At 43.0% G+C, this 23,918-nt stretch overlaps 1 protein-coding gene across 3 annotated transcripts in view; it reads left to right on the plus strand.

Annotated features, from left to right (window-relative positions):
* SAMD12 (sterile alpha motif domain containing 12) overlaps positions 1-17,225 on the plus strand; it is a 158,904-nt gene extending 141,679 nt beyond the window's left edge. For all 3 annotated transcript variants that reach the window (XM_065753662.1, XM_065753664.1, XM_065753663.1), the window contains exon 5: positions 15,028-17,225. In XM_065753662.1, the coding sequence (XP_065609734.1) occupies positions 15,028-15,050 (23 nt within the window). In that variant the 3' untranslated portion in view covers positions 15,051-17,225. The remainder of the gene's footprint in view (positions 1-15,027) is intronic.
* The last annotated feature ends 6,693 nt before the right edge of the window (positions 17,226-23,918 follow it).

Genomic DNA, 23,918 nt, shown 5'->3' on the forward strand with positions numbered 1-23,918 from the left:
AAGTTCCAAGGCAGACAAAAAAGAATCGGATTGCCAAATAAATAAATAAATGGATTTGTTGGTAAGGAGCGCTTTCTCCAGTTCATCCCCAGGTGGGCAGATGTGATTGTCGACATGAGTGACAGTGTTCATCCCATATGTACAGGTGGCATTCCCCAGTCTAAATATTCTACCTTGAAATTGAGTTTAATATTTCTACTGGAGCAAGAGAGTGGTTGTAAATATAATTTGATTTCACATTTGATATTAAAAGGCTAAAAATTTGAAGGCTGTTCCAAAAATGTAAAACGTAGAAAGGAGATAGGTTCTCAGATGAAGGTAGGAACCAGCTGATGGCTACCTCCTGATTCAGCAGGGTTACAGATGACACCCAAAGATGATGCTTTCAAGTCCCCAAGAGGTGCTGGAGAAGAAGTTGCTAATTCCTCATTCACTGTTTGTGTATATACACATACACATTTCAGTTTTAATCATTCCTTACATCAAACAACTGCTGTGCAACACCACAATGTCCCAAAGACTAGAAGGACTGGGAACTACTGTCCATTTTGGATGGATGACAAGAGCTGTGTTAGTGCCCGTCAGAACAGAGCAATTTGCTGTGCAGTCACAGAAGAAGAAGTATTTAATGGTTGGCAGACAGCTAGATCAAACTTTCATTTTTATTTAGAGAAAGCAGAAATCCAAGAATGAAGGCAGCTATATGAAAGCAACAAGGGAGAATTTAACACCAATCCTCCAAGTGTCTGGTCTTTAACATTTCAAATAAGGATTGTAATGTAATCTACAGCCAGCACTAGAATTAACAGTGATTTGTGATAACTTGATGTTAAGTAAAGGGTCTCGGCCATTCCCAGCAAAGTCAGTAATTCCACTTCCATGCAGGGAAGTGAGCACCAGCCAAGCTACAATCAGAGCCTTCCATAGAAATGACCCAGGGAGAATGTTTTTCACCTTTCTAGTGGTTGCCATGGTGCATGATCTTCAAAAGGCAAAGTTTCCCAACTCATTCTGTCTCTCACAATCAAATCCTATAAAACATTTTTAGAGTGTGTTATTACTCATCAGTATGTAAAAATGACACCATTTTACTCAAAAAGAATCTGTTCTCTGTATGTATTTAGATTTATGCTTGCAGCCTTGGCTAGCTGAAATAGTTTTGTTGCTTTATTTCCCCTTAGCTCCGTGGAACTGCTGCAGTTCACACTTCATCCACTCAATTGTTAACCAAGGTCGAGATTCATCTCATCTGCCTTCACATACTGCCCAGCTTTCTGTGTCCCTGCTGTGGTCATCTGAGCAGCAATGATCTTTGAGAGCAGTAAGATCCGGGGTTGGAGACGGGAGGCAGGCAACTGTTTCTCTCCACAGACCATATTGAAATCTACAGATATAATCTGTGTAACAGCAGTAGGTGTCTAAAAATAGTTGGGTGAATTCAGGCTATAGCTTCATCTACAAGTCCTTTGGTGGTACAAGAGCCCTAACATGCCAAGCACACTTTGAGTTCATAGAATCTTAGCATGGCTTGGGATGGAAGGGACCTCAAAGCCCATCCAGTCCCAAACCCCCGCCAGCTCAGGCTGCCCAGGGCCCCATCCAACCTGGCCTTGTGCACCTCCTGGGATGGGGCACCCACAGCTTCACTGGGCATCCTGTGCCAGCACCTCACTGCTCTCTGAGTAAAGAATTTTTTCCTAACAGCTAAGCTAAATTTCCCCTCTTCTAGCTTAAAGCTGTTGAATATAACGTAACCTAACTAGCTAATTTTGTGCTGATGGAAACCAACATTTAAAATAATTATTTACTATCATCTGCAGTGGTAGTTTTGGCTTGCTTTTTGGTAGACAACTCAGTGCGGTTCCAGGACACATTCAGATCTTTACCACGGAGTTTAAAGTGTATTTGGAGAAATCCAGTTAAGTTGTGGGTGTCAGGAGTGCAGAATGTTGTGTCTTAGTTTTGGTTTCATAGAGTATGGTTCCCAAAAAACACTTAGAGGTTGCTACAGAGGTTTCAGAATCAGAGTCTCAAACACAGGGAGAGAGCACAGTCTCAGAACCACTTTTCATGTTCAGTCAGGTGAGCTGGATTTGTGCAAAGATGTTATCCACTCAATCATGAGCTCGTATCTGAGACGCTTGTCCTGCAGGCAGTCTGCTCTCTTGGAAGAGGGGGCATTTTCTTTAAAGGTCATTGCAAATGATATCTCAGCATGGTGGTATGGATGAATGCCATTGGAAATGTTGCTGGATCTGCAGAATTTAGGTATTCAGTCATGATCAATTACGATTTTGATATATATATACAGTCGCAATAGATTTAGTGATATATAACTATATAAATACAAATATTTCTCATCATATTTTAGCTAGGGCTATTGTAGACATATCCTGTCTATACCCTATCTCTATTTCACATTTATGGTACAAAAAGTTTTAGATGTGTTGTGCAACGTTACAAGCAACACATGTTGTCACACTAATCATGATGATTGTCGAGTGAGAGACCTGGTAAACTCCTTTGTTTGGGGACAGATGAGTACGTGAGTCTGCAGTTGGTTCTGAGCACAAGCTTGAATGAACAGCATTTCATAAAAGCTAATCATTATTCATTAAAATTTGTTTTAAAAGATCACATGCCTATATAGGCTTTCATTTCTGTATATTCTAGTTTAACTCAAAATCAGTGTCATTAATGAAACTGAATAGTCTGCTGTTAGGTGACAATGTGTATTTTGAGTATCTAAATTTACATATCAGGACTATAACTGCAGTGCATATTTTTCCCAGGTTGTTTCCTTACAAATGGCAAATGTCCCACTTGTCTAAACCCTACCTCTGTGATTGCAAAATAACCAGGTTACATAAAAATAACTAAATTATATATTTGCATACAATACTGCTGTGGCAGTATTATACACACAATGGCTCTGTGGAAGCCATTTGGGGCTGTTCAGTTCTTATGGGTTTTCTCATCGAAATGGCTTGTTATTTCACCAGCAGTATTGCAGAATCGTTCCAGACTTTTGCTTGAGAACATTTTTTTCATTATTCTACTCTAATTACTGCAAATGAAGTAAACAATATTTAGTAAAATAAATAATAAAAGACAATAGAAGAAAGTACTGTTAATGCAGTTCTTCCTGCCATTAAAACCTCTGGGATTTTTTAAGTTCAGTTTCAAAGTCTTTGGGCAGAAACCAGCCTTTAGTTAAGTGTTTGAATAGCACAGTGGGACCCCAATTCATGGCTGGGCACTGACAAAATAACACTACCAAAAATAGCCGCAGGATTGGGTCCTCCAGTAGCAAAAGAAAAGTCAGAGAATGCATAATTTGAACAAATGCTCTGGCTGTTGCCAGTGGGTCTGCTGTCCCTATTGTTAGTTAAAAAGAGAATTAGCCCTGCCAGTTATCTGCGGTGCTGTCTATCCATTCACACGCCACCACCTTCGTTCTCTATTACCTTTCTAAACTGAATTAAACATCCATGTTCTGTGGAAGATCATAGCTAGCATCTGGGGAGACACGAGGTATGACTGCGCTGTTCGATACCTCAGTGGTGGATCTGGCCTGAGATGCTGCTGCCATTGCCTGCAGCCCTGGCTGCCTGCTTGCTGCCAGTGCTGCTGGGGCTGTGCTGGAGCTCTAAAGCAGATCAGTGACATGAATTGGTTTAACACAAGCATTGCTCTTTGGTCTTGTTTGCCACGGGGGCATATTTCATAGTCCCATTGTCCTGTGCAGCAGGCTTGGCCCAGAAGAAGGGCAGAAGGAGAAGCTGGAGGCCCACAGTTGTCTCCACACGATTCATCACATGCAGTTGTGCTCCCAAAACTCCGTATGTGCAGGAAGCAGAGCCATGAACTTCCTTTCACAGACAGAAGGAGAAAGCTTGCTTTCCAAGAGAGAAGTGAAAAACCACTGGATAGTATCTGGATAGTAGTATCTGCAAGGTGAAAATCCCAGATGGATGGGTTTCCTTTGCTTCCAACTGATGGTCGAGGTGGGTTTATTGTGGTGGATTTGGACCGGAGTGGCCTGGTCAGTGTAAGAACCGAACCAAATCCAGCACAGCACAGAAACACCTTTGAACAATATCAGAAGGTGTCATTTCCCAACACGCTGGTCCCACTCAGATGTGGAAAGAATTTCTAACCCAGAGTATGGGCCAAGAGGCTGGAGACAAAAGTTCTTGCTGACGGTCTGTGCTCCAGTGATCACAGACACGTATCCGGGATGCTGCTGGGGCTGCAGATACAGCCATCACATGGGAACCTCTAAGCAGAGAAAGCTGGAAGAAGCTGCGAGGCCTGAGCTGTAGCAGCATGTTGTAGTTACGCCCTAACGAGGTGAGATCATTTTCCTCTGTACTCTCAGAACTGAAAGTAGTAGCTAAATAGCAGTGTCATTAGGAAATCGGTATTTAACACGTTTGCAGCTCTCTCAGATCCCCAGTTGTCACACCTTCTGGACCAGAGTCCAGAATCCTGAATTCTTTCAGAGAACGCAGGGATGAGCACTGCATACAAACTCCTCGAAGGGCGGATTGGACGTGACAGTAAACAGACTAAAAAATGTCTTAGCGAAGGACATTCTGCTTGTGTTTATTCTTGGGCAGGCTGTGATAGTGGCTGGGGTATAAAACAAATATGACAGCGTGGCTACCTGAGCAAGTTGCTGAGGGGTAATTGGAAGATGGAGTGCGAAGGCTGAATGTGTTGCCTGCTCGCATGCAGTGACAAGCACTAAGCTGCCGTGCATTTAGCACGGGGTAAGGGCATGCACATGGACAGTTATAGCAGAGCATCTGTTCTGCTGTAAATCCAGACCCTGGTTACCTCGCAGTAATGTGTTCATGGAGGCATACCCTTAATTATCCTAAATAGACAAATGCATGATGCAAACTGAAGATTTCAGACATATGGACATGCCAGAAGTTTTGAATCTCTAGTGGGTGAGGCTTTAGAAATGTCTTCAGGGGTTACCAGAACTTGTTGCAGCCCCAGATCTGCTTTTGAATATGTCAGCACTTGTTTAGGATAAATATTAAATGACTTGTAGGAATCATCAGAGAAAAAATTCACAAGTAACTTAGAAATCAAAGTATTTTTTGCCTCTAAATGAGACTTTGGTGTGCAAATCATCTGGGGTTTTGGTTTGGGATTATTTTTTTTTTTTTTGAAAATCTTGTCCATAGTCTTTCTAGCCAAATTTTCTTTCATGCTCCAATGGCAGAAATTCTTCTTTCCTTCCTTCCTTGAAGCAAAAAGGTAATTGGGATCTGTATTTTTCTGGCACTGGAAGAAAAATATACACATCCTGTTACATATTTTCCCCTGATTCTTGAAGCACAGAAGTTTGTCTGTGCATGAATTGTGATAAACTCCTTGGCCTGAGATAAAATGGTGCAGCTTCTCCAGTTGCAAATTCCTACCCACCTAATTGCCTACCATAGCTAAAATATGAAAGGTGTTTAATAATAAACAAGGCATTGTTTTTGTTTACTCTTGTTTTACATACCTGTGTGAATTCCTTGATGTCGATTTGTTCGCACGTCGCAAATAGCAATGAAAAGCACATCAGCAGCAAATCGAAACTCTTTGGCAGCATGGACACAGTGAAGTATCCAGCTGCAAAATTATACCAATAGTGCCGAGTGAATAATTTCTCTAAAAAACTTCATTACTTTGTTGATTGTTTGCAGGAAGCATCTCATTATCTCAGCTATGTGCATAAATTTCTAAGAAGATTATTTAGTGTGTAATTTCCTTGTCAAATTCCAATATCCAAGGCCTCAAAGGAATGCAGGGCTCTTGTCCCTCACTGGAATCTATATCATTCTTGATTTCAGTAGAAATGTAAGCATTAAACATGCTAATCCTGAACACTGTGGTACCTACATTTCACATGCTAATTGGAATTTGTTACAATCAAATTAAGCATTGCATTGCAGTTCCTGTCACTTCTTGTTTGCCGTTTAATTGCTGGGTACCTGCTCTGCACTAATCATTTAGCTTGTCTGGATAATCAGTGGAGAGAGGACCTTCCAAAGAATCGTTTATCCAATATGACAAGTGAGTAGGGTGGATAACTCTTCCAAGCACCCTGTCTTTCTCCCCTGCTCATCAAAGAAGCCTTGATAATTAGCTCAGACTGGTTGCCTGTCTGGGATGGGAGAAATGAGTTTGTGCAAACACCAGGTGAACTTCAGAGTCGAGTGTAGTGAGTTCCTTGCCATACCCGTACCCTACTGCTCTCTCATTTACATGCAGTCTTGCAGTTAGGAGTGTGGAAATACCCAGTCTGCTTTACACTACAGCAGCTCAACTGAGTCATCGTGACAGAAGTCCACGCAACCTTATTTATTTCCATCTCTATTCTCAAAAGACAGGCTCCCAGGAAGGAAGGAGACAGGCTGTATCTTCTCTTGGTGCTGTTCTTGTTGCAGAACAAATATGCATTTCCTTAGTTGGACAGCTCAGGGAAGTCTGCTGGGCTGTAATGTGACAGGGAAGACCTTCACCTTAACACTGAGCCCAGGCCCCCGCCCCGCTGCGTATTTCACTGTCTTGTATCCATCCATACCTTGGTAAGGGCCGGCAAAGAATCAGAATGATGAATGAAAATCTTTTTCCCAATATGACATTTAGCCCCAAATCCTTCTATTTCAAGTGTGGAGATGCCCTTCTGTCTGACTTTTAAAGGTCAATTTCTACCTGGTATTGAATTATTTTCTGCCACTCAGTCCATTGGTCCTGTCCTTGATTTATACTGGGTATGTCCACAGTGCAGCTTGTGAGAGCACTTTCCAGTCCCAAGGGCTGGTTGGTGATGGCTGCATGGGAGGGTGTCACCTGAGACTGTGCTGACTTCCCAGGAGTGAGCTTCCCTTGGAGGGAAAGATGGGTTTGCAGGCATGGCCCACCTGCCATACTGAACAGACAAGGTTCATACTGCTTATTTTGGAAGGAGGGGAACATGACACAAATCTCAGTAATATTTTGCTTGGGATGGCTGCAACCGACAATAGCAGTTGGCTCCGCAGAACACAACCAGGCCACCAGTCTGAAACCATAGAATAAATATATATCAGATTAGGCCAGGAGCCTTTTACTTTGTTTAGTTTTAAAGAACAGTAGTTGTATATGCACCATGCTGAATTTTCTGGCTTTGCAGAGGCCTAAAAAGAGTTTCTTGGTCTGGTTACAGCCAAGGTGGGGAGGATGGCATGGGACAGTTTGCTTCCCAGGCTTCCAAGCTGTGCTGGCTTGTGAAGTGACAGGTCAGCAGGTTTCCTGTCAGGTGGGTAATCATCAAGAGTGGATTTCCTATACAAATCACACGTTAGGGCAGGTTAGAAGAGGGAATCATATAAACGTATGTTGAGGTGTCTGTACAGGTGCTCAAAACCAAGCTTTGTTTGGCATCGTTAGGGTCCTATTTGTACCCATCCTTGGAGTTCCAGCTTCCAGACCTGGCTGTGTGTTCCAGGAGTCTTCTCAAACCCTCTCACTCTGTAGGTTTTTCACCTAACTCAGGAGCTCCAACAGCCCGGAGCTGGAGTCAGAGCCAGGAGCCAGACAGATGCCAGCAGCGTAGTCTGGAACTCTATGCCTCACTAGGATCTGTAAAAAAAAGGCAGTCTTCTCACAGAGTATTTGGAACTGAGGCATTTTGTTTGTGAAATGGTTGGACAGTGTTTCTAGAACACCCAGTGAAGATCGCAGTGATTATTTTCCAGATTAAGGTTGACTGTTTTGCATTAATGAGGTGGTGGGCCACATTCTGAAGTAGAAGGGTAAAATTAAGTGACCAGTGACATAAAAGCCCTTCTTTCTCTCTGCTACATGCAAAAGAATGGGGAAAACATAGTGATAATGCTGTGATAATATGGGAGAAGGATATATCATAATTCATTTCTCCAACAAGGGAAATAAAGTTGCTTGTTCAGTGTCTTGGGGGAGAGGCTGATTTTGTAGGCTTCATGATCTATGTTTTTGTTTTGTAGTAAATGTGTGCACACACATGCAATCATTTAAGTGGTTTGAGTAGGTGTAATTTTCCTTCTCACTTGGTTAATCACTTCACAGAATGAGAACTGAGTTAAAACTTTCACTGGAGGGAACCTCACAGTGAATATCTTCCCAAAGGAGGGTAGTTTGTTCCACCTATTAATCCTGCATCAGCTCTGCATAGGCAGTGAGGGAACTGCAGCTCCGGTTTCCAAACCCTTTTGCTATAATACCTTGATTTTGATTATGTTCTTAGCTTAATGCATAGTTTCCTGAAGGAGCTTCGGGTAAGTAGTATAGTGATACAATGGACAGAAGTGTTTTCCAAAAGCTGCAGCACAGTTTTGAGTGGGATAGGTTTGAAAGAGGCCTATAGAAGCTACAGAACAAAAGCAAGGGCAGATTCCAGGTAGGGATCAGAGCAGCTACCAAACCACTGCAGGCCACTGCAAGCTGTGTGGCTCAGCACGTTATTTGCACGCTGGAGATACCACTGGAGGCCGTTTGTTTTTGAAGTTCACCCAGTTTGCACAATTCCCAGTGCTTTGCATTAAAACCCAGACTCTCAAGGCAAAAGCAATGGATATGCAAAGGCTCAAGATGTGGTGCAAATGACTCTTTGGAGCCGGTGTGTTGAAGACTATTCATCTGTGACAGCCTTAAACACTTCCTGCGGAGCACCCCACAAGGACTTAGAACTGAGTAGGGGCAGGCAGGGAGAGGCATGCATGAAGACATCTCAGGTGCACTTCAAGTTTCAGACAGCACCAGCTGAAACTTTCAGCCTGCTTAGCTTCTTTTAGTTCTTTCTGCTTTCCATAGCTCGAGTCTCTAGAGAAGGATGCTGGTGGCCAGCCAGTTAACACTGATGGGTAAGTTAGCAGTATATCAAGAGAATCCTTTGAAAGAAGCTATGAACACTAAGGAAGTGGTTGCATGCAATTTTCAAAATATTTTAGCTGCTTGTTAGTTCAAGGAAATCAGCGTGTTTTGTTGAATGCAAAAGCAGATCTCTTTTTTGCTTTGTCTGTTTGCAGCAGCAGGTAGGTGGTGAGATGTATGAAGCATCCTGAATAGGGATGAATGAGCTGCTTTGAACGAAGAAAGCCTCTCCCAGGATTTTGCCAGCCTTTTGAACTTGACTTTTGACTTGTTTGGGGAACTGTCACGTTTTGTTTAGACGTGAAAAGGGCATACATCTTGGGGGATAATTTTCACTTCTGAGGATTCCAGATAAACATTATAAAATCAAGCTCAGTAGATGCTAGAACACTTGTATGATATTTGGCAAAACAAAGATGGAGTGGTAGCTCAAGCCCATTAGAGAGCTCGTCGTGTCCATCGTGAACTCAGATTTTTGAAGGAGGAGGCAAGGAACAGAAATTACTGCATAACTCATGTGCAGACAGAATCAATGTGTGTCCTCATTTTCTTTAACCTAGTAAAGTTGATGAGAGATCCACTGTAGTAGGGAAGCTGCAGTCGTGCATGACTCATGAGGAGACTTTTGGCTAATGCACCATTTGAGGACGCTGAATAGCTTAGTGGAACACATTTTGGACAACTACATTTTCAGCCCATTCTGTGTGAACCAACTGTGTTTCACAGAGCAGCTGCGATAACCTCTGACTAATTGGCTTTTTGGAAGGTTACCTGCTGAGAGCATCTGCCATGACATCCATTCTCCCAGAAATGTTTCATCTCAAAATTGCCTGATACAGGCCACAGAGCCCTGCATCACAAGCAAGAAGTGAGTTTTCTCTTTAGTCAGAATATAGGAGAAAGGATTTGCTCGACCTTGTTGAATCTTCATCATCTGTCTTGAAACGCTGAGCATCCTTTTCAAACCAAGGTGTCCCCAGCTGAGCTCCTTAGAGTCTCAGCGTAAAACAGAGTATAGAAAGAAAAATACATCAGCATGAAGTGACAGTAGATATGTCTTCTCAATCTTTTGAAAGCCACCCTGAAGCCTTCCTTAAGACGAGATTTGCTGTTGGTCCAGAGTGCAAAGCTGCAAGCGAGCCATGATCCCACATTCCCATGTACAGGCGGTGGCTGATGATGGCTCTCCCACTGCACTGAACATTGTCACATGCCATTGCTGTCTGCATTCAGGCTGCATGCCAGCTGCCTCCTTACAGCCCTTGTTGGACCTGGGACTGCTCACTGGGAGCAGTGCAGAAATACATAAATAACAACAAGGAGTTAATTGCTTATAGAGCCATCCTCTTCCAGAGATTCCACAAGGGAATATTCAGTAGCATGTTTATGGACCAGTATTAAAACTATATCCAGGTGGATTCGGGTGGATCACCTGGTTATGGGAGCATGCTGCCCAGGAAAAGAAGTGTATTCAAAAAAATAAAACAACCCTAAGTTCACATTTGCAGAAATAACAATTCCCTTTCGGCTGCTCTTGGAGTCTTGTAGTGGCACATCTGTGTCCTTGATCCTTTGAACTAAGCCATCTCGTTTCATGGCTCAGAGGTGAAAATGAAAAATATATCATAACAGTATCCTAAAAAAAATGTAGAACTGAAGGGAAACATCTATTTTTAATTCCATACTTTTGCAGCTGTTACAATCATTTAGCATGGATTTATTAATGAGTACTAAAGGCTTGGGAGTAGGATTACTATGTTTGAAGCTCTAGATATTGTGCTCATTGCCCCACCTTTTCTATCTGCTCCAAAGCTGAAATGTTGGTTTCCTGCTCAGCAAGAATATTCAAAAATCAAAAGCAAGAAGAGAAGGAGGAACCCTTTTCCCTCTTGGTATTTTTCTACCATGATGACACTGCATTTGACAAACAACATTAAGTAACCTTTAGGAGACTGTGTCAGCTACCAGGTCTTAGTAATGAGGGGAAAGTCAGGTACGCCATGCCAACACATGACTAGTCAAGAATCAAAACAAAATTATCTGATCAAAAATCACCCGTGTCCCTGTTTTCCTCCCTAACTTCTGGGTGTTGTCTTCAGCCCATTGATTCATGTGTCACTGCTGAGCACCGTTCTAATACAAGCAGGGAGGCAGTGACACTGGCAGGCTGGCAGCTTGCTGTCCTCCTGCAGCCCCGAGGCTTGTCAGGCTGCCCTACACCGCAGGACTGTGGCTGGGAGCTGGGTGCAGAGGGCTGCAGGGCACCAGCTAGGACAGGCAGACCCTCAGGTAACCTTTGAGCTCTGGCACCGTTGACTCTGCTTATCAGGGTTAGGTAATAAGGATGTGCAACAATAGCTGCTTTTACCTAGAGAATAAGAGATGCAGAGATTCCTCCCACTCAGCCCAGAGCAGCCAGGGGATGATTTCATGAAATGAAACCAAACTTGGTGTCATCTTGGCCTGGGGCACTGTTTGCAGTGCGGAACCGTCCTGTTCTTGCTGCAGCTCCCCTTGGCTGCATTTCCCAGCCCTTGGTAATCCTTGTTCCTCCTTCTCTTGTGGTGGTTGACCCGGATCAGTAGCTTCCAAAAGAGGTGTTTTGTTTTTGCATTAATTTCCATTAGCTCTCACACCTCAGTGGTAATAATTCAACGAACAATAAAGAAAAAGGGTAAATCTATGAATGAGCTGGCAACCATTTCCTTTTGTCGTTGTATGATATTTTTCAAAGCTAGCAATGCTGCTAAATATTAAGAAGCAAGATGCAACAAGTCTGCAGCAATCTGCAGAATATTGGAATCTCCCAAGCCACGTGAGAAGCATGAAGTGAGATACCTGCAGCCTTTCTGACACAAAAATCCTACTAGTCAATGTAGCTGAAAGCAGGTTTTCTCACACTGAAAGGAATAGTTGGTAAATGGATGTTGGAAATAGGCATTCTTCATAACAGTCTCACGTTTGAAATGTGCTGCCTTGAAATATATTATAAAATTAGTTGCAGTGTAGAAGAAACATGGCAAAGGAAATAGATATTTGTTTTCTTTATCAGGATTCTTCAATTATGAAAGTATGAAAACAGGCAATACTGCTAGGTTGAGCTGAATTAACATATATCTAAAATGAATGGAAAGGATGTTCCTTTCCTAGTTAGAAAAAAAAGAATTACACACTCAGAAATGAAATACATATCTGGCTTTGAAATGAGTGGTGTCTTTCTAGGGCAGCTTCTTGAAAATGTCATATGAGATTAGATCTGTAGGCCATTGAGTTGGTAAGCTTACAAACCCCATGCAAAAGGCAGTTGTCATTCCAAGAGCCTACAGGCGGAGGCAACACTTTCAAAGTCAACTGCTCATTTGTGATACCTTTTAAAAAGATCTTTCTTTCCAAAAGTGCTGGGTACTTGCTGTAAGAAAAGCAAGATCATTAGAGGAGTCTCCATCTGGGCATCAAAAATTATAGGTTACAAGTGGGGATAAGTGCTTCTAGAATCTTGACCTCGAAAGACAAAATGAGAAGAAATGCACTAAATCGCTGCTAACCCATTTCTTTGCTTGCTCTAAGTTCAGAGCTAAACAGAATTACTGCCTTTCCCAAGGTCAGTGTCGCTGGTTGCTTCCAGGCTCAGTTATGCTCACACCACGGTGTGGTAGAGCTTGGGTATGGATCAGTCTTGTTGCTCCATGTTCTTGGGTTTTTCATGGGCCACTGGCTCATGTAAAACCTGGGCACAGGCACAGGCCAAGGGTCCAGACAGAGTGGATGATGGGAATTCCAGCATGGGAATCTTAAGGCCTGACCTGATGTAAGTAGCCTCTCTGCCCGCTTCATTTTAGTCCTGTCACTCTGCAGATAGGCAAGGTATTTTTGATTGCTTGGGAGAGCCTTTCAAATTTCCCCTTCCTTGCAGCAGATGAGCTATTTAGCCTCAAAAAAAAAAAGAAGTCTTATTTCTCCTTTGTGAAACAATCACATCTCTGCCAATGCTGCAAAAATCTCAGTTTGCCCAGAATCCAACATTTTTGAGGTTAGGTACCCATTTGACTCTCTCCAAGTTTAAAATCTTCCCCCAGAATTCCCCTTTATCTTCACACCTGCTTAATATCCCCATTGCTTCCTTTTCTGCCCTGGGGGATGCAGTTAGTTATCTGCCTATGCTAGATGAAAGATCAAAACCTTCCTGCCAGTTCTCCCATAACATTAGTTGGGTCACAAACGTGCAACTTTCTCAGGCCACTTAGGATGGGGTTTTGTCATGGAACAGATGACAGCAGGTGCTGGTGGGATCATTGCACTCAAAGATATTTAGAATAAAAGTAGTACAGCTGTGAAAACCAAAGTGAAAGCTAGCACCGCAATTGAGTGCATGTGCCTAAATAAGAAAGGAAGTAGCTAAGGAGACTGAGTTTCATTGTTCCTCTATTTCACGGGCCATATTTAAACTGAGGAATAAGGTGCTAATAGCAAGGTCTTGACTTATCTTTTATAAAATCTTATTCAGTGCTCCTCCAGAACCTGCAGGTTTGCATCCCACCCATTCCTCACTCAAGCAGTTCTTCATTTCCATAGCTGCAATGGTTTGGGGCTGGAAGAGGTGAATGTAGGCAGGCTGGCAGGGCCCACCAGTCTGCACCCTGCAGAGCAGAGCTTGCCAGGCCTGGGTTTGAATGGGTGAAAGCAGAAGGCCCAGATTTCAGTTGACATGAGTACTACCTTGGCAGTGTCAGCATCAGCTTCACTAATTGAAATCTGATTCCCAAAAATATATAGGGATTGTATTGAGTCGTGAATATCTATCTTCCACTCTCAATTATATTTGGAAAATCATGGCAGTCAGGTGAAGTCCCTGGTGACTGGAAAAAAGGTAACATCACACCCAGTTTTAAGAAAGGCAGAAAGAATGACCCAGGGAACTACCAACCTAACAGTGTCACCTCTCTGCCAGGGAAGATCATGGAGCAGATCCTCCTGGAAGCTCTGCTAAGGCACATGGAAGACAGGGAGGTGATATGGTAGAACCAGCATGGCTTCACCAAGGGCAAGCCTGGGGAGACTTGTGAGTGGTCATTCAGTATTTAAAGGGGGGCTATAAGAAAGAAGGGGACACAATCTGTAACAGGGTATTCTGATAAGACAAGGGGAAATGGTTTCAAGCAAAAAGAGGGGAAATTAAGATTAGTTATAAGGAGAAAGTTTCTTATGATAAAGGTAGTGAAGCACTAGAACAGGTCACCTGGAGAAGTGGTGGATGCCCCATCCCTGAAGACATTCAAGGGCAGTTGGGATGGGCCTTTGAGCACTGTGATCTAGCTGTAGGTGTCCTGGTTTACTGTGGGGAATTGGATGCTCTTTAAAGGTCCTTTCCAACTCTAAGGATTCTGTGATTCTACAATCTCTGCAGGTGGAGATTGCACAACCTGTAACTTGTTCCAAAACAGCCACTCTTGCTGGGCAGAGTTTCTCCTTGTATCTACCTGGAATATCTCTCATTGCATCTTCGTGTCCATCATCTCTTGTTCTTCTGTTTTGCATCTCAAAGAAGAGTTTGGCAGAGGAGAGAAGAAATTTCAAGAAACCTTCCAATAATATTTTGTTATATGGTTGCCTTACAGCTTTGTGAGGACTTTGAGGCAAGGAATAGCCACAAAAATTGAAGGTGCTTTACTACAGCAATGGCCAAGTCTTACTCTCTTGGCCAGCAGAAGTGGTGAGGGAACATCAGCCTCTACTGTGATGCTTGAAGCTTTCCAGCATTTGGCTATTTTGGCACTTAAGTAGTTAATGCAAGCCCAGCCACGACCCAAGCCCTCTGGGACTCAAACTTGAGGAAGAGTAAGGAGTGTTTTAAGATGAGGCAATAAAATTCAAGCAGCATTTGTTAAATCAGACAGATGATTGCTGGCCTGCACTTTATCTAAGAAATTGATTAAGCACAGAGTTTTTTGGTTGATGAGTAAAGTTGATTAAAGAAAGTGCCATGGTCATAATATACATTCTAAGAGTAGTTTATCTTTACAGCAGAAATGCATTTGCTCAGCACAAACATGTACTTGAAATCCATGGTAATTCCTTTGCTCTGGTCTATACTCACTATCTGTTTTTGGTTTTCTGTTTTGTTTTTTACAGCCCCAGCAGAGAGCTCTCCATAAACATTTCCAGCCTGTAAAGCTGCTGTCCTGCCACTTGATACGAAAATGAACTTTCCTTCATGAAAAAAAGAAACATAATCAATGGCACTGCCAGAAGGCGACCTTGGAGGAGTGAAGACAAACTTGAAGTAAAATCAGCCCACTCAAGATGATGCATTCTGGGAAAACCCGGTTTGCTGTGGAGTGAAAAAGTGGTGCATAATATCCAGTGCTAATTTGTTCAAAATGGTCCTTGACAGACCTTTAGCTGGAAAATTTCTTCCAGTTTTCATCACTGTGCATAACTTTGGGTTCCCTTTAGGGGACCGCCTATGCCCTTCACTAGAAGTCCTGTTTTAGCATGGCAACTACTGGATCCTTTTATTATGTATGCAGATGGCATGATGTTTTAGGAAAAAACTTACAGCAATTCTTCAGTCTCTGTGGATATGTTCACATTACTACACCCCTGGTAGGAATGTAAAAGTCTTGTATATGTTAGTTTTGCAGTCCTAATAGTATTCCGTTAAACAATATCGGCACTTCATGCGTGCTTTCTGCACAGAACTAGCACAGTCCATATATATATATAATGGTCTTTTCTAAGTACTGAGGATATGTTTCAGTATTTGTGCTGAGACTGCATCCAAACTGAAGTCCACTACTAGCATACCTTCACTGATTCACAGTACATTGTGTAGATAGATTTGCACGTGGCAGAGGTGTGACTTACTTTGTGGAGACTTGCAGAACAGCTGTCACAGAGGTAGCCAAGAACAGGGTGGGCTGAATGAGCTGTAAGACACTGTGTCTGCTCTCCCTCCCAACCAGCAGATAGCAGAGGCTCTCATTTCTGGTGTGCCAGAAATCTTACTCGGTGAGGGGGAGGAAAGGGAGAGCACTCTTCTCAGAGATGAGTTGGACCGAGGGTTTGGTCCACACTTAGAACAAACTGGAAGAATTCAGGTTCTTTATGCCTGGCTACCATTTATGTTTTGGGCACTCCAAACCAAACTCTCTGAAAAAGGTTAATGTGTAAGACCGTACTTCTAAGGAGCAAGTTACCTCCTCTGAAGAGGGTAGACTTCTTTGTTAACTTTTTCCACTTCCTATCCAAAAGCATATTTTGGTAGGAAATAGGAGCAAGCAAACGGTTCTAATAAGCCTTTCAATACACTGTAGCAGGCTCAAGACTGTTGCATTCAACCTGAGCATTGTTTTTGTTCAGTCTCTGAATGGCTGGCCTCATCACTGGCTGTATCACAGCTGGCTGTGGTACTGTTTTTTTCCACGGGGACTTAGTGGAATTAACGTCTGTCCCTGACATCAGGACCTTCTTGACACGCTCTTTGTAATGAACTGATGCCATCATCACGTTAAAGGGACTTACCTATTTGTTCCTTATTTCTTTAAAATCAAAGGTAGCTTTTTGTATATTTAAAAACTATCATTCTCTCCAACCTGACAGGCAGATAACATAAGAGTTGCTATTAGTGTATATGCCAGACTGTGGGTGAAGTGCCATACCGGTGTGAAGATGCAGCGATGGAGAGAGAAGGCACAATTACATCAAGGTAAAGGCACCTTTTTAGAACAGATTCCCGTGTTATGATACTTAAAAACTATTGTACAGTTCATTGCTAGAGAAGGTCAGCCTCTGAGGGTGCCTGTAGAATCAATAGATAAACACATTTAGGATGTAATTTTTTTCAGCTGAGTGCAGGCTTAGGTTACAGCTCTCCACCCATCTCAGATTCAGCATGCTGAATACTTCTTTACTGATCAGTCCAGAAAGAAATTGGTAGTTAAGATTTTCAAAAGTTGATAGTGATTTCTAGTGCTTTGGGCCTCGCCACGGGTTTTCAGGTGAATCCCCCAAGAAGTATAAAGCAGTGAGCTTTATCTTCCCTTTCTGAAAATCCCAGCCCCTAGTTTTAAATTTATTGGTATACAAGTTCTCCTTATGATGTAAGTATCTTTGCCAACAGCAGCATTTGCACTTTTTAGAGCTTTTCATAGCATTGCAGGTTGGAATCTGATCCTTACTGAGAGACGTGGCCGAGCAGCTCACAGAATTCCATTATAAGCTCCAGTAAATTTTACAGCTTTCTGCTACAGATTTTAAAAATGCACTCTGGCAACTGACACCAATTTTGTGTTGGTACAGCAATTAAAAAGAACAACAACAACAAAAACCCAGCTTGGATATAAATTATTTTAAAATGGAGGATGCTGCACTTCTGCAGTAGAGATTCTCTTATTTTATTATCCAGTGGAAGATTCTGGAATAACATGAAGGATAAAAGAAGAGTTTATCAGAGAGTATTATCTTAAAAAGGCATGTGAGAAAAATTTGAGTTAGACAAAGAGCTGCTAGAAGCATTTCTTGTATCAATGTTAGTTTTGAACATCTTCCAGTGTATGGTCATGAATTTAGATGTGTGCACTTCTCCCATTAAAATGGTTTGTTTGAAAAGCTTCCCAGGATTCTAGCCATGGTGATCTAGACAGCCAGTGTTACAGGCCCTGAGAAATGTGAAAATAAATCCAGTCCCCCGTGTAGCCAAGCTCAGTGAGAACTCTGCTCTAAGTGCCCGTGGACCAAGCTCGTTTGGCAGCGGCATAGGTCTCCATCCTACAGACAGCCCGTGCATGTGGAGAGCTTCTAAGCATAAGCAAGAATAGCTCCCTCGAGCCCCGCCACACTCCTCACGTGTGTAACTGTCTGCAGGAGCCATAAGGAAGTCACTGTACTTTTTGGCTTGTATTTAACTATTCATCATGTTTGGATGTTTTTAATCACTGTTGTTCTCCCAAAGTAGGCCATGCTTCCTCAGGGATATTTATGAAACTGTTCTGCAGCTACTGAACAACTATCTGGATCCCAGCGTATTCTTCCAAAAACTTTTTATTATAAATAAACATGTGGGGGAGATTTTTTTTTTGTTTTTTTTTTTTTTTGTTATTGTGAATGGGGGCAGGTACTGTATTCTCGGAAAGGCTCTTGAGTGCAGACAATCAAGTCTATTGCATTTTTTATGCTGAACACCTTATTAAGAGCGGACGCATCCGCTTTTGCCTGGGTCGCAAAGAACAGTTCTGTGGAAACAATGCTTTATCTCTAGTCAATAAATCATTGATGTCAAGAGTGCCAAAGACCAAGTCAACATGAAAGGGAGTGAATAAGTTATTCCGGCAAAGGAAGTGAATTCAGATATGCTCAGAGCCATTAGTTCTGTGCAAAAGAGTAGCAGACGAATGCTATTTTAATAAAAGAGCAATTATCAGCCCTGTGGAGCTGGATATACTTGCAAAGCCCAGTGCTACTGTCGCGTTGATCACTGCTCACAGCTCTGAGATGCTGGAGCAGCAAGCATCCCCGTGCAGTGCCCGGCCGCTGCTCTGGGCAGGGACTTGCAGAGACTCAGCCATCCTCAGTGCTTCAAATTATGCCAAGTGCAACATAAGAAATCTGAAGGAATTGCTTGCCTCAGAAAACATGCTGCGACTGAAAACATCTTTTGCACTGGTTTAGTCCTTGCTTTTTGTCGTCTGCATGGCTTTATCTGCCTGAATTCCCCATCACTTCTTCTGTTAGGGACAGCACATCCCTCCAGGAGGGGAGGCCACAGAAGCCCTGCAAGCCCCTTAGCCCTGCCGGTCCATCTGCACCGTGCTGTAGCAGTGAGCTCCTTCCTGGCTGGCTGCTTCTCAGCAGCCCGACTGAAAGCAGCTGCGATGTCATTAAGGCAATCAAACCATTAGTAATGACAAAATCGTTTGTTTGCTTTGTTCCCCATTTTCAGAAGACCCTAGCCCAGGCCCCCAGCAGACCTACAACAGATTCTTCCATCCATCTCCTGGGATGTGCTGGTTAATGCCAGCTGTGGGGCCAGTCTTGGGGAATGTTGTGCTGTAGCCAAAAGTAGCCTCCCTCTGCCCTCCACAAAGCCGTGAGATCCCAATTATTCTATATTGTTTCAGGCAAGCAGAGTAAAATCCTGCAGTTTTCACCCCCATCCACTTCTAACTCTGCAGTCTGAATCTCCTTGAGAGGCCCCTGCTACAAGGCCATGTGTGATTGACCCAGGTGTATATGAACTGGTCAGTCAGATTTTAATTTAAAAAAATCCTCTGTTCCCATGAAAATTGATGGCCGGGGGGAAGTATTACCAGCATTACCTGCAGCCTCCTATGGTAAAATGCAAGAAGGCCATCTGGAGTGCAGAAATGCCACCAACGTGATGTATGAGTGATTAGGAAGGCGTGTGAGTTTAAATCAGCAAGTAAGCAAGGCAGATGTTTGATGTGGGAAGCCAAAAAATGTACAAGAGGTCAGTGACCAGTAGGCTAGGGATAGTAAGGCCCAATGCGTTCTACATCCTCACAGTCATAGCAAATCTGATGTTAGGTACAGCAAGGTGTTGCTCAGAGAACATGTGAAACCAAACAAATATTCTTGTTTTGTATTTGAAAGCAGTCAAATTGCACACTAAAACATAATTCTTCCTACTCTATATCAGTAATTACAGGTAATATTAAGCAGCAACTATCCAAACATATTCTTAAATTCACACAACCTGATATCTGAGTCCAAAACTTAGCCCTAAGATTTTTCAGAAAGTAAAAGCATTAAAAAAAAAAAAAGCCTTTAAGGTTGATATGAAACAATCATTAAAGCAATTAAAAATTGATAAACCCCTCCGAATGATTTTGATAGAAACGTGTCAAATAAATTTGTTATCATTTTTTCTGGTATCAAAGGCGTGTTGATGAAAGAGGCTCTGCTGGCGTACTATCCTTAGCCTCCTATCGATCATTTGATTCTGATAAAGAACAAAAAAAGCACAATGCAAAATCAGTACAGACCACGCTAAGTGGATTAAAACTGATTAGTTGCTAGCTCATAAAAAATGGTTACAAATATGAAATTATCATCAGTGAGACTGTTTCTAATGAGCTCCTCCCAAGGTATGCTCTGTTTTCAATATTCCTCCCAAAGAAACAGAAAATTACTGTTGGAGCATTTACAGATGACAAAGCCAGATGCGTGCCATGAAATGGTGATGGACCTGGAGTGCTGCAAGAGCAGAAGCCAAGGGGAGGAGAAGAACCTCCTTGGGGCTGGGGAATGTGCCTGGAGTTGGGTGGCCATGAAGGGCAATGTCATCCACTTAACATCAGCCCCCAAGTGCTCTTGGGAAAGCGACGTCTGTGAGGAAGACCACCAGCAGGACTTAGAGGATGTCTAGGATCTGGCAGCAGTGACAGGACCGAGCCATGTGTGCCCCTCTTTCATATATTGACAACTTGGAAAGATCATTTTCTAAAGCTCCTAGTGTCGTTCAAGGGCAGGAAAACAGCTCTTATTATAGTGCTAGACTAATGAAGCTCAAGCTATTAATTTATCAGAGACTATGTGAAGAGATGACTCAATCTGCCTGCAATCACAACCCTCTACCTGTGAGGGAAGTGCTGGCTGAGGGCAGGTAGTGCTTTTATTCAGGGGGAAAAGGAGTGAAGTGCTCTACTGGCTGGAAACAGATTTCAGGCTAGAAATTAAGCACAAATGCTCAACAGGGAGGATAATTACCCATAGAGACAACTCACTTGGTTATCTGGCACATTCTCCATCATGTACGGTCTTTACTTATATGCAGAGCTTTTTTCTAAGTCAATAAGCAATACCTCAAATGGAAATGCAGGCTCAGTTCAGCAGTCCCTGGATGAGGCTGTTAGGTGTGTGCTGTGTAAGAGCTCAGCCTGGATCATCACTAGATCATCAGATGCAAAGTTCTGAACTGAATTGCCATGGAGTTTAAATACTAAAGGAAAGCAGGCCCACCTGTATCCATTGTTTTCACACACGACTGTCTTAGAGAGCTATGAACTGACCTGTACCTGGTGGGAGCTGCAGTAGGTCTCCTCGCATTTACAGGGTTCTTCTGCATGTGATTAAAGAAGAGAACTGGACAAGAAAAGACAACAAAAGCCTCTGGCCATATGGAATAAGTCTGTTGTCTTCCAGTAGTAACAGCCTGGGATGAAGTCCTGTACCCACGTGACTGATGTGAGCAAGCAGTGAGAGCCATGGCTCTGCCTTGATCATGGAGGCACCATTTTGCTGGCATGGAACAGGTTTCCTGTTCAACAGCTAGTAGAGAAGCTGAAGTGCTGACTGAGAAATACATCGTGTTGCTTTGCAGATGAACAAGGTACGATGCAAACTGTTCCTGCTCTCCCAGCTAGCCCCTCTGCAGCTGGGGAATGAAGCCCTCGAAGTGAAAGGAGTTCAGTGGGATGACTCAGAGCAGTGAGCTCTGACAGCCTTTATTGCAGGTGGCTGCTCTGAATATTGTACCTTCAAAATAAGCAGGAGTGTTCGACTTCTTATCCAGGTCTCATGAAGCTGCTGCTGTTAGGTACAAGGCAAGCACAGAGCTACGAGGCGCCTCTCAGAGTTCCTTGTTGTGATGTGGAAAATGGCACAAAATAAGATGTGTATTTTAGAGGGTAAACAGTTCACACAGGCAAAAGAAACCATAAAAGCAATACTTACTGCAAATTGGTATTGAATTGATATCAAGAAGCTGGAACAAAAAGGGACATAGCTAAGAAGATAAAGATCTTTGGGGATTCTTGCTCTAATCCTGTGTGAAATCCTAAGAAAATGAGTTTGGCGTAGGTTTATTGTTCAGAGAACATTGGTCAATACCAGCTGCAGTCAGGTACATTTGCAGGGTCGCTGGCTTGTGTGCCAGCAGTGAGCAGTCCTACGATGGAGGCACAAGGACTGCCTCTTCCCCCAAAGTGGGATTTCAGCATAGTTGTAACGCAGGCTTAGTCAGAATGAGATGAAAAGCTCCTTTCTGATTTTAATTCCAAGTATATCTAAATACCTTTTCAGAAAATGAAAAAAAAATCCTTTGTAGCTGTTGTTATATCTCTAATCACATTACTGCTATTAAACATTTGCCTAGAATTCATCTATTTAATATCATGTCACCAAATTAAATAGCGGCATACAGATTTATTTTTTTTAAAGCCAGATCAATATTGCAGCCCAGCTGTGTGTAAGCAATAAAAAGGTGTGCAGATAAAAACAATAAAAATCTGCTCATGGGATGCTTAGGAGACCTGTTTGTTTGGGTTTGTTTATTGAGAGATTGGTTTCACATCTAGGCAGGGGCTTTCCCTACTGAGCTGGGCTCTGGGCTCAAGACACATCCAGACAAATGCTTGGAGCTCTCTTACTGTGTGCTGGAGGCTCCTTCTCTGCTTTCCTTCTGAGGGAGGTAGAAGAGAGATTAAGTGGCCTCTGGTGCGATAGAGAAACCACAGAGGGATGTTACCTTCCAGTTTATGCAGAGCATCTTGGCCTGAGACAGAGCTCATCATTCTCCTCACTAAGCTCAGCTCTACTGATGGAGAGGAGGAACTGGGCCATGCAGGGCACCCAGAGCCCTGCACCAGGCTGTCCTGGAACTGTGCCAGGAGTTGGATAGACAGACAGACAGACAAACCACCTTGCAGGGTTACAGCATGCTCTGAGCCAGGGAAACTCAGTGCTGTTGATGGTCACTGCTGTCTGCTGGGCTTCCCCTAAATAACGGTGAATTGCATGGAGCAGGAGCCTGGAAATGTGGATTACCAGTATTGAAGTCATAGAATCATGGAGTGATTGGGTTGGAAGAGACCATTAAATGACACCAGATCGTGCAGTCCAACCCCCCTGCCTTGGGCTGGGCCATCTTGTACTTGGGATGCACTTGCATTTGCCTTCAGGGATATACCTGCCTCATGGTTGTCATTCCTTCTTCACATCTGAGCATGGATGACAGTGATACCCACCTATATCAGTCCAACATTGTGTCAGCCAGCCAACAGTTGGCTCCTCCACTTCAGGGAGCTGAATTTAAGGTCAGCTTAGCCTGTCTTTGAGGAGAGCTGATAATTCACAGCTGGAATTGTAGCATCATCTCCAAAGGCTGCCCCAGATCTGTAGCACATACAAAGAACTAAACCATCCTTGTCCGCTGGTGACGGACATGAGCTGAGGGAACCCCAGCCACCTTCAGGCTCAGCTCTGAGCTACATGCACCAGGAAAATACTCCTGTAACCTCCTTTTAATGTTAACTTGGTTGAAAATCTGGCAGAACGGCTGCACTCAGATGGTTAAAACGTGACACACTGTTATTCCCAGTCCTCTATGAGAGCATTTTAGAGATGAAGCCAAGTGAGGTGGCATAACAACAAAGTGTGCCTTTCTGTTGTATGTGCACTGCTCTTCCCCAGGCATCCGAGGTGTTCCTCTGTACAGCAGTGCTTTTTTTCCCAGAACTGAAATTATCATGCAGTCTAATTTTTAGTATACGAAGTGGCCATCGCTGTTAATTCTGCCCTACAGTTTTTGTATTTCCTTCTTTAATTCCTTCTGTTTTCAAAAATCAATGAAAAATAAAACCCGGGTGGGAGGGAAGAATTCTAATAAATGGTGAAATTAAAATCAATATCAAGTTTTTGGTATCTTCGGGCATGATCTCTGGAAGCTTTGGATATCTGCTTTATCATTTTGTATATTTGACAATTTTGTACTCCGCATCGTTTGACTTCATTTGTGCATGGCAATGTATTAAAACATGGAATTTTTATTATAGAGTAAAAGGGTTTTGTCTGATTTAAGCAAGTTCAGGGCTCGACCCCATCGCGTGCCCTGGACTCATGGGGCTCCAGCACAGGAGGTGAGCAGTTTGCTGCACGGCACTGTGGGTGTCATGGAAGGCAACGCGCTTGTAGGTGCAGTAGGACAACTCATAGAATCATTAAGGCTGGAAAAGACCACTACAGTCACCTGGTCCGACCATCAGCCCATCCCCACAGTGCCCACT

This window comes from Cyrtonyx montezumae, unplaced genomic scaffold (assembly GCF_038088225.1).
Source record: "Cyrtonyx montezumae isolate F1298 unplaced genomic scaffold, pur_monq_1.0 scaffold_8, whole genome shotgun sequence".
In the NCBI taxonomy this organism is placed as follows: Eukaryota; Metazoa; Chordata; class Aves; order Galliformes; family Odontophoridae; genus Cyrtonyx; species Cyrtonyx montezumae.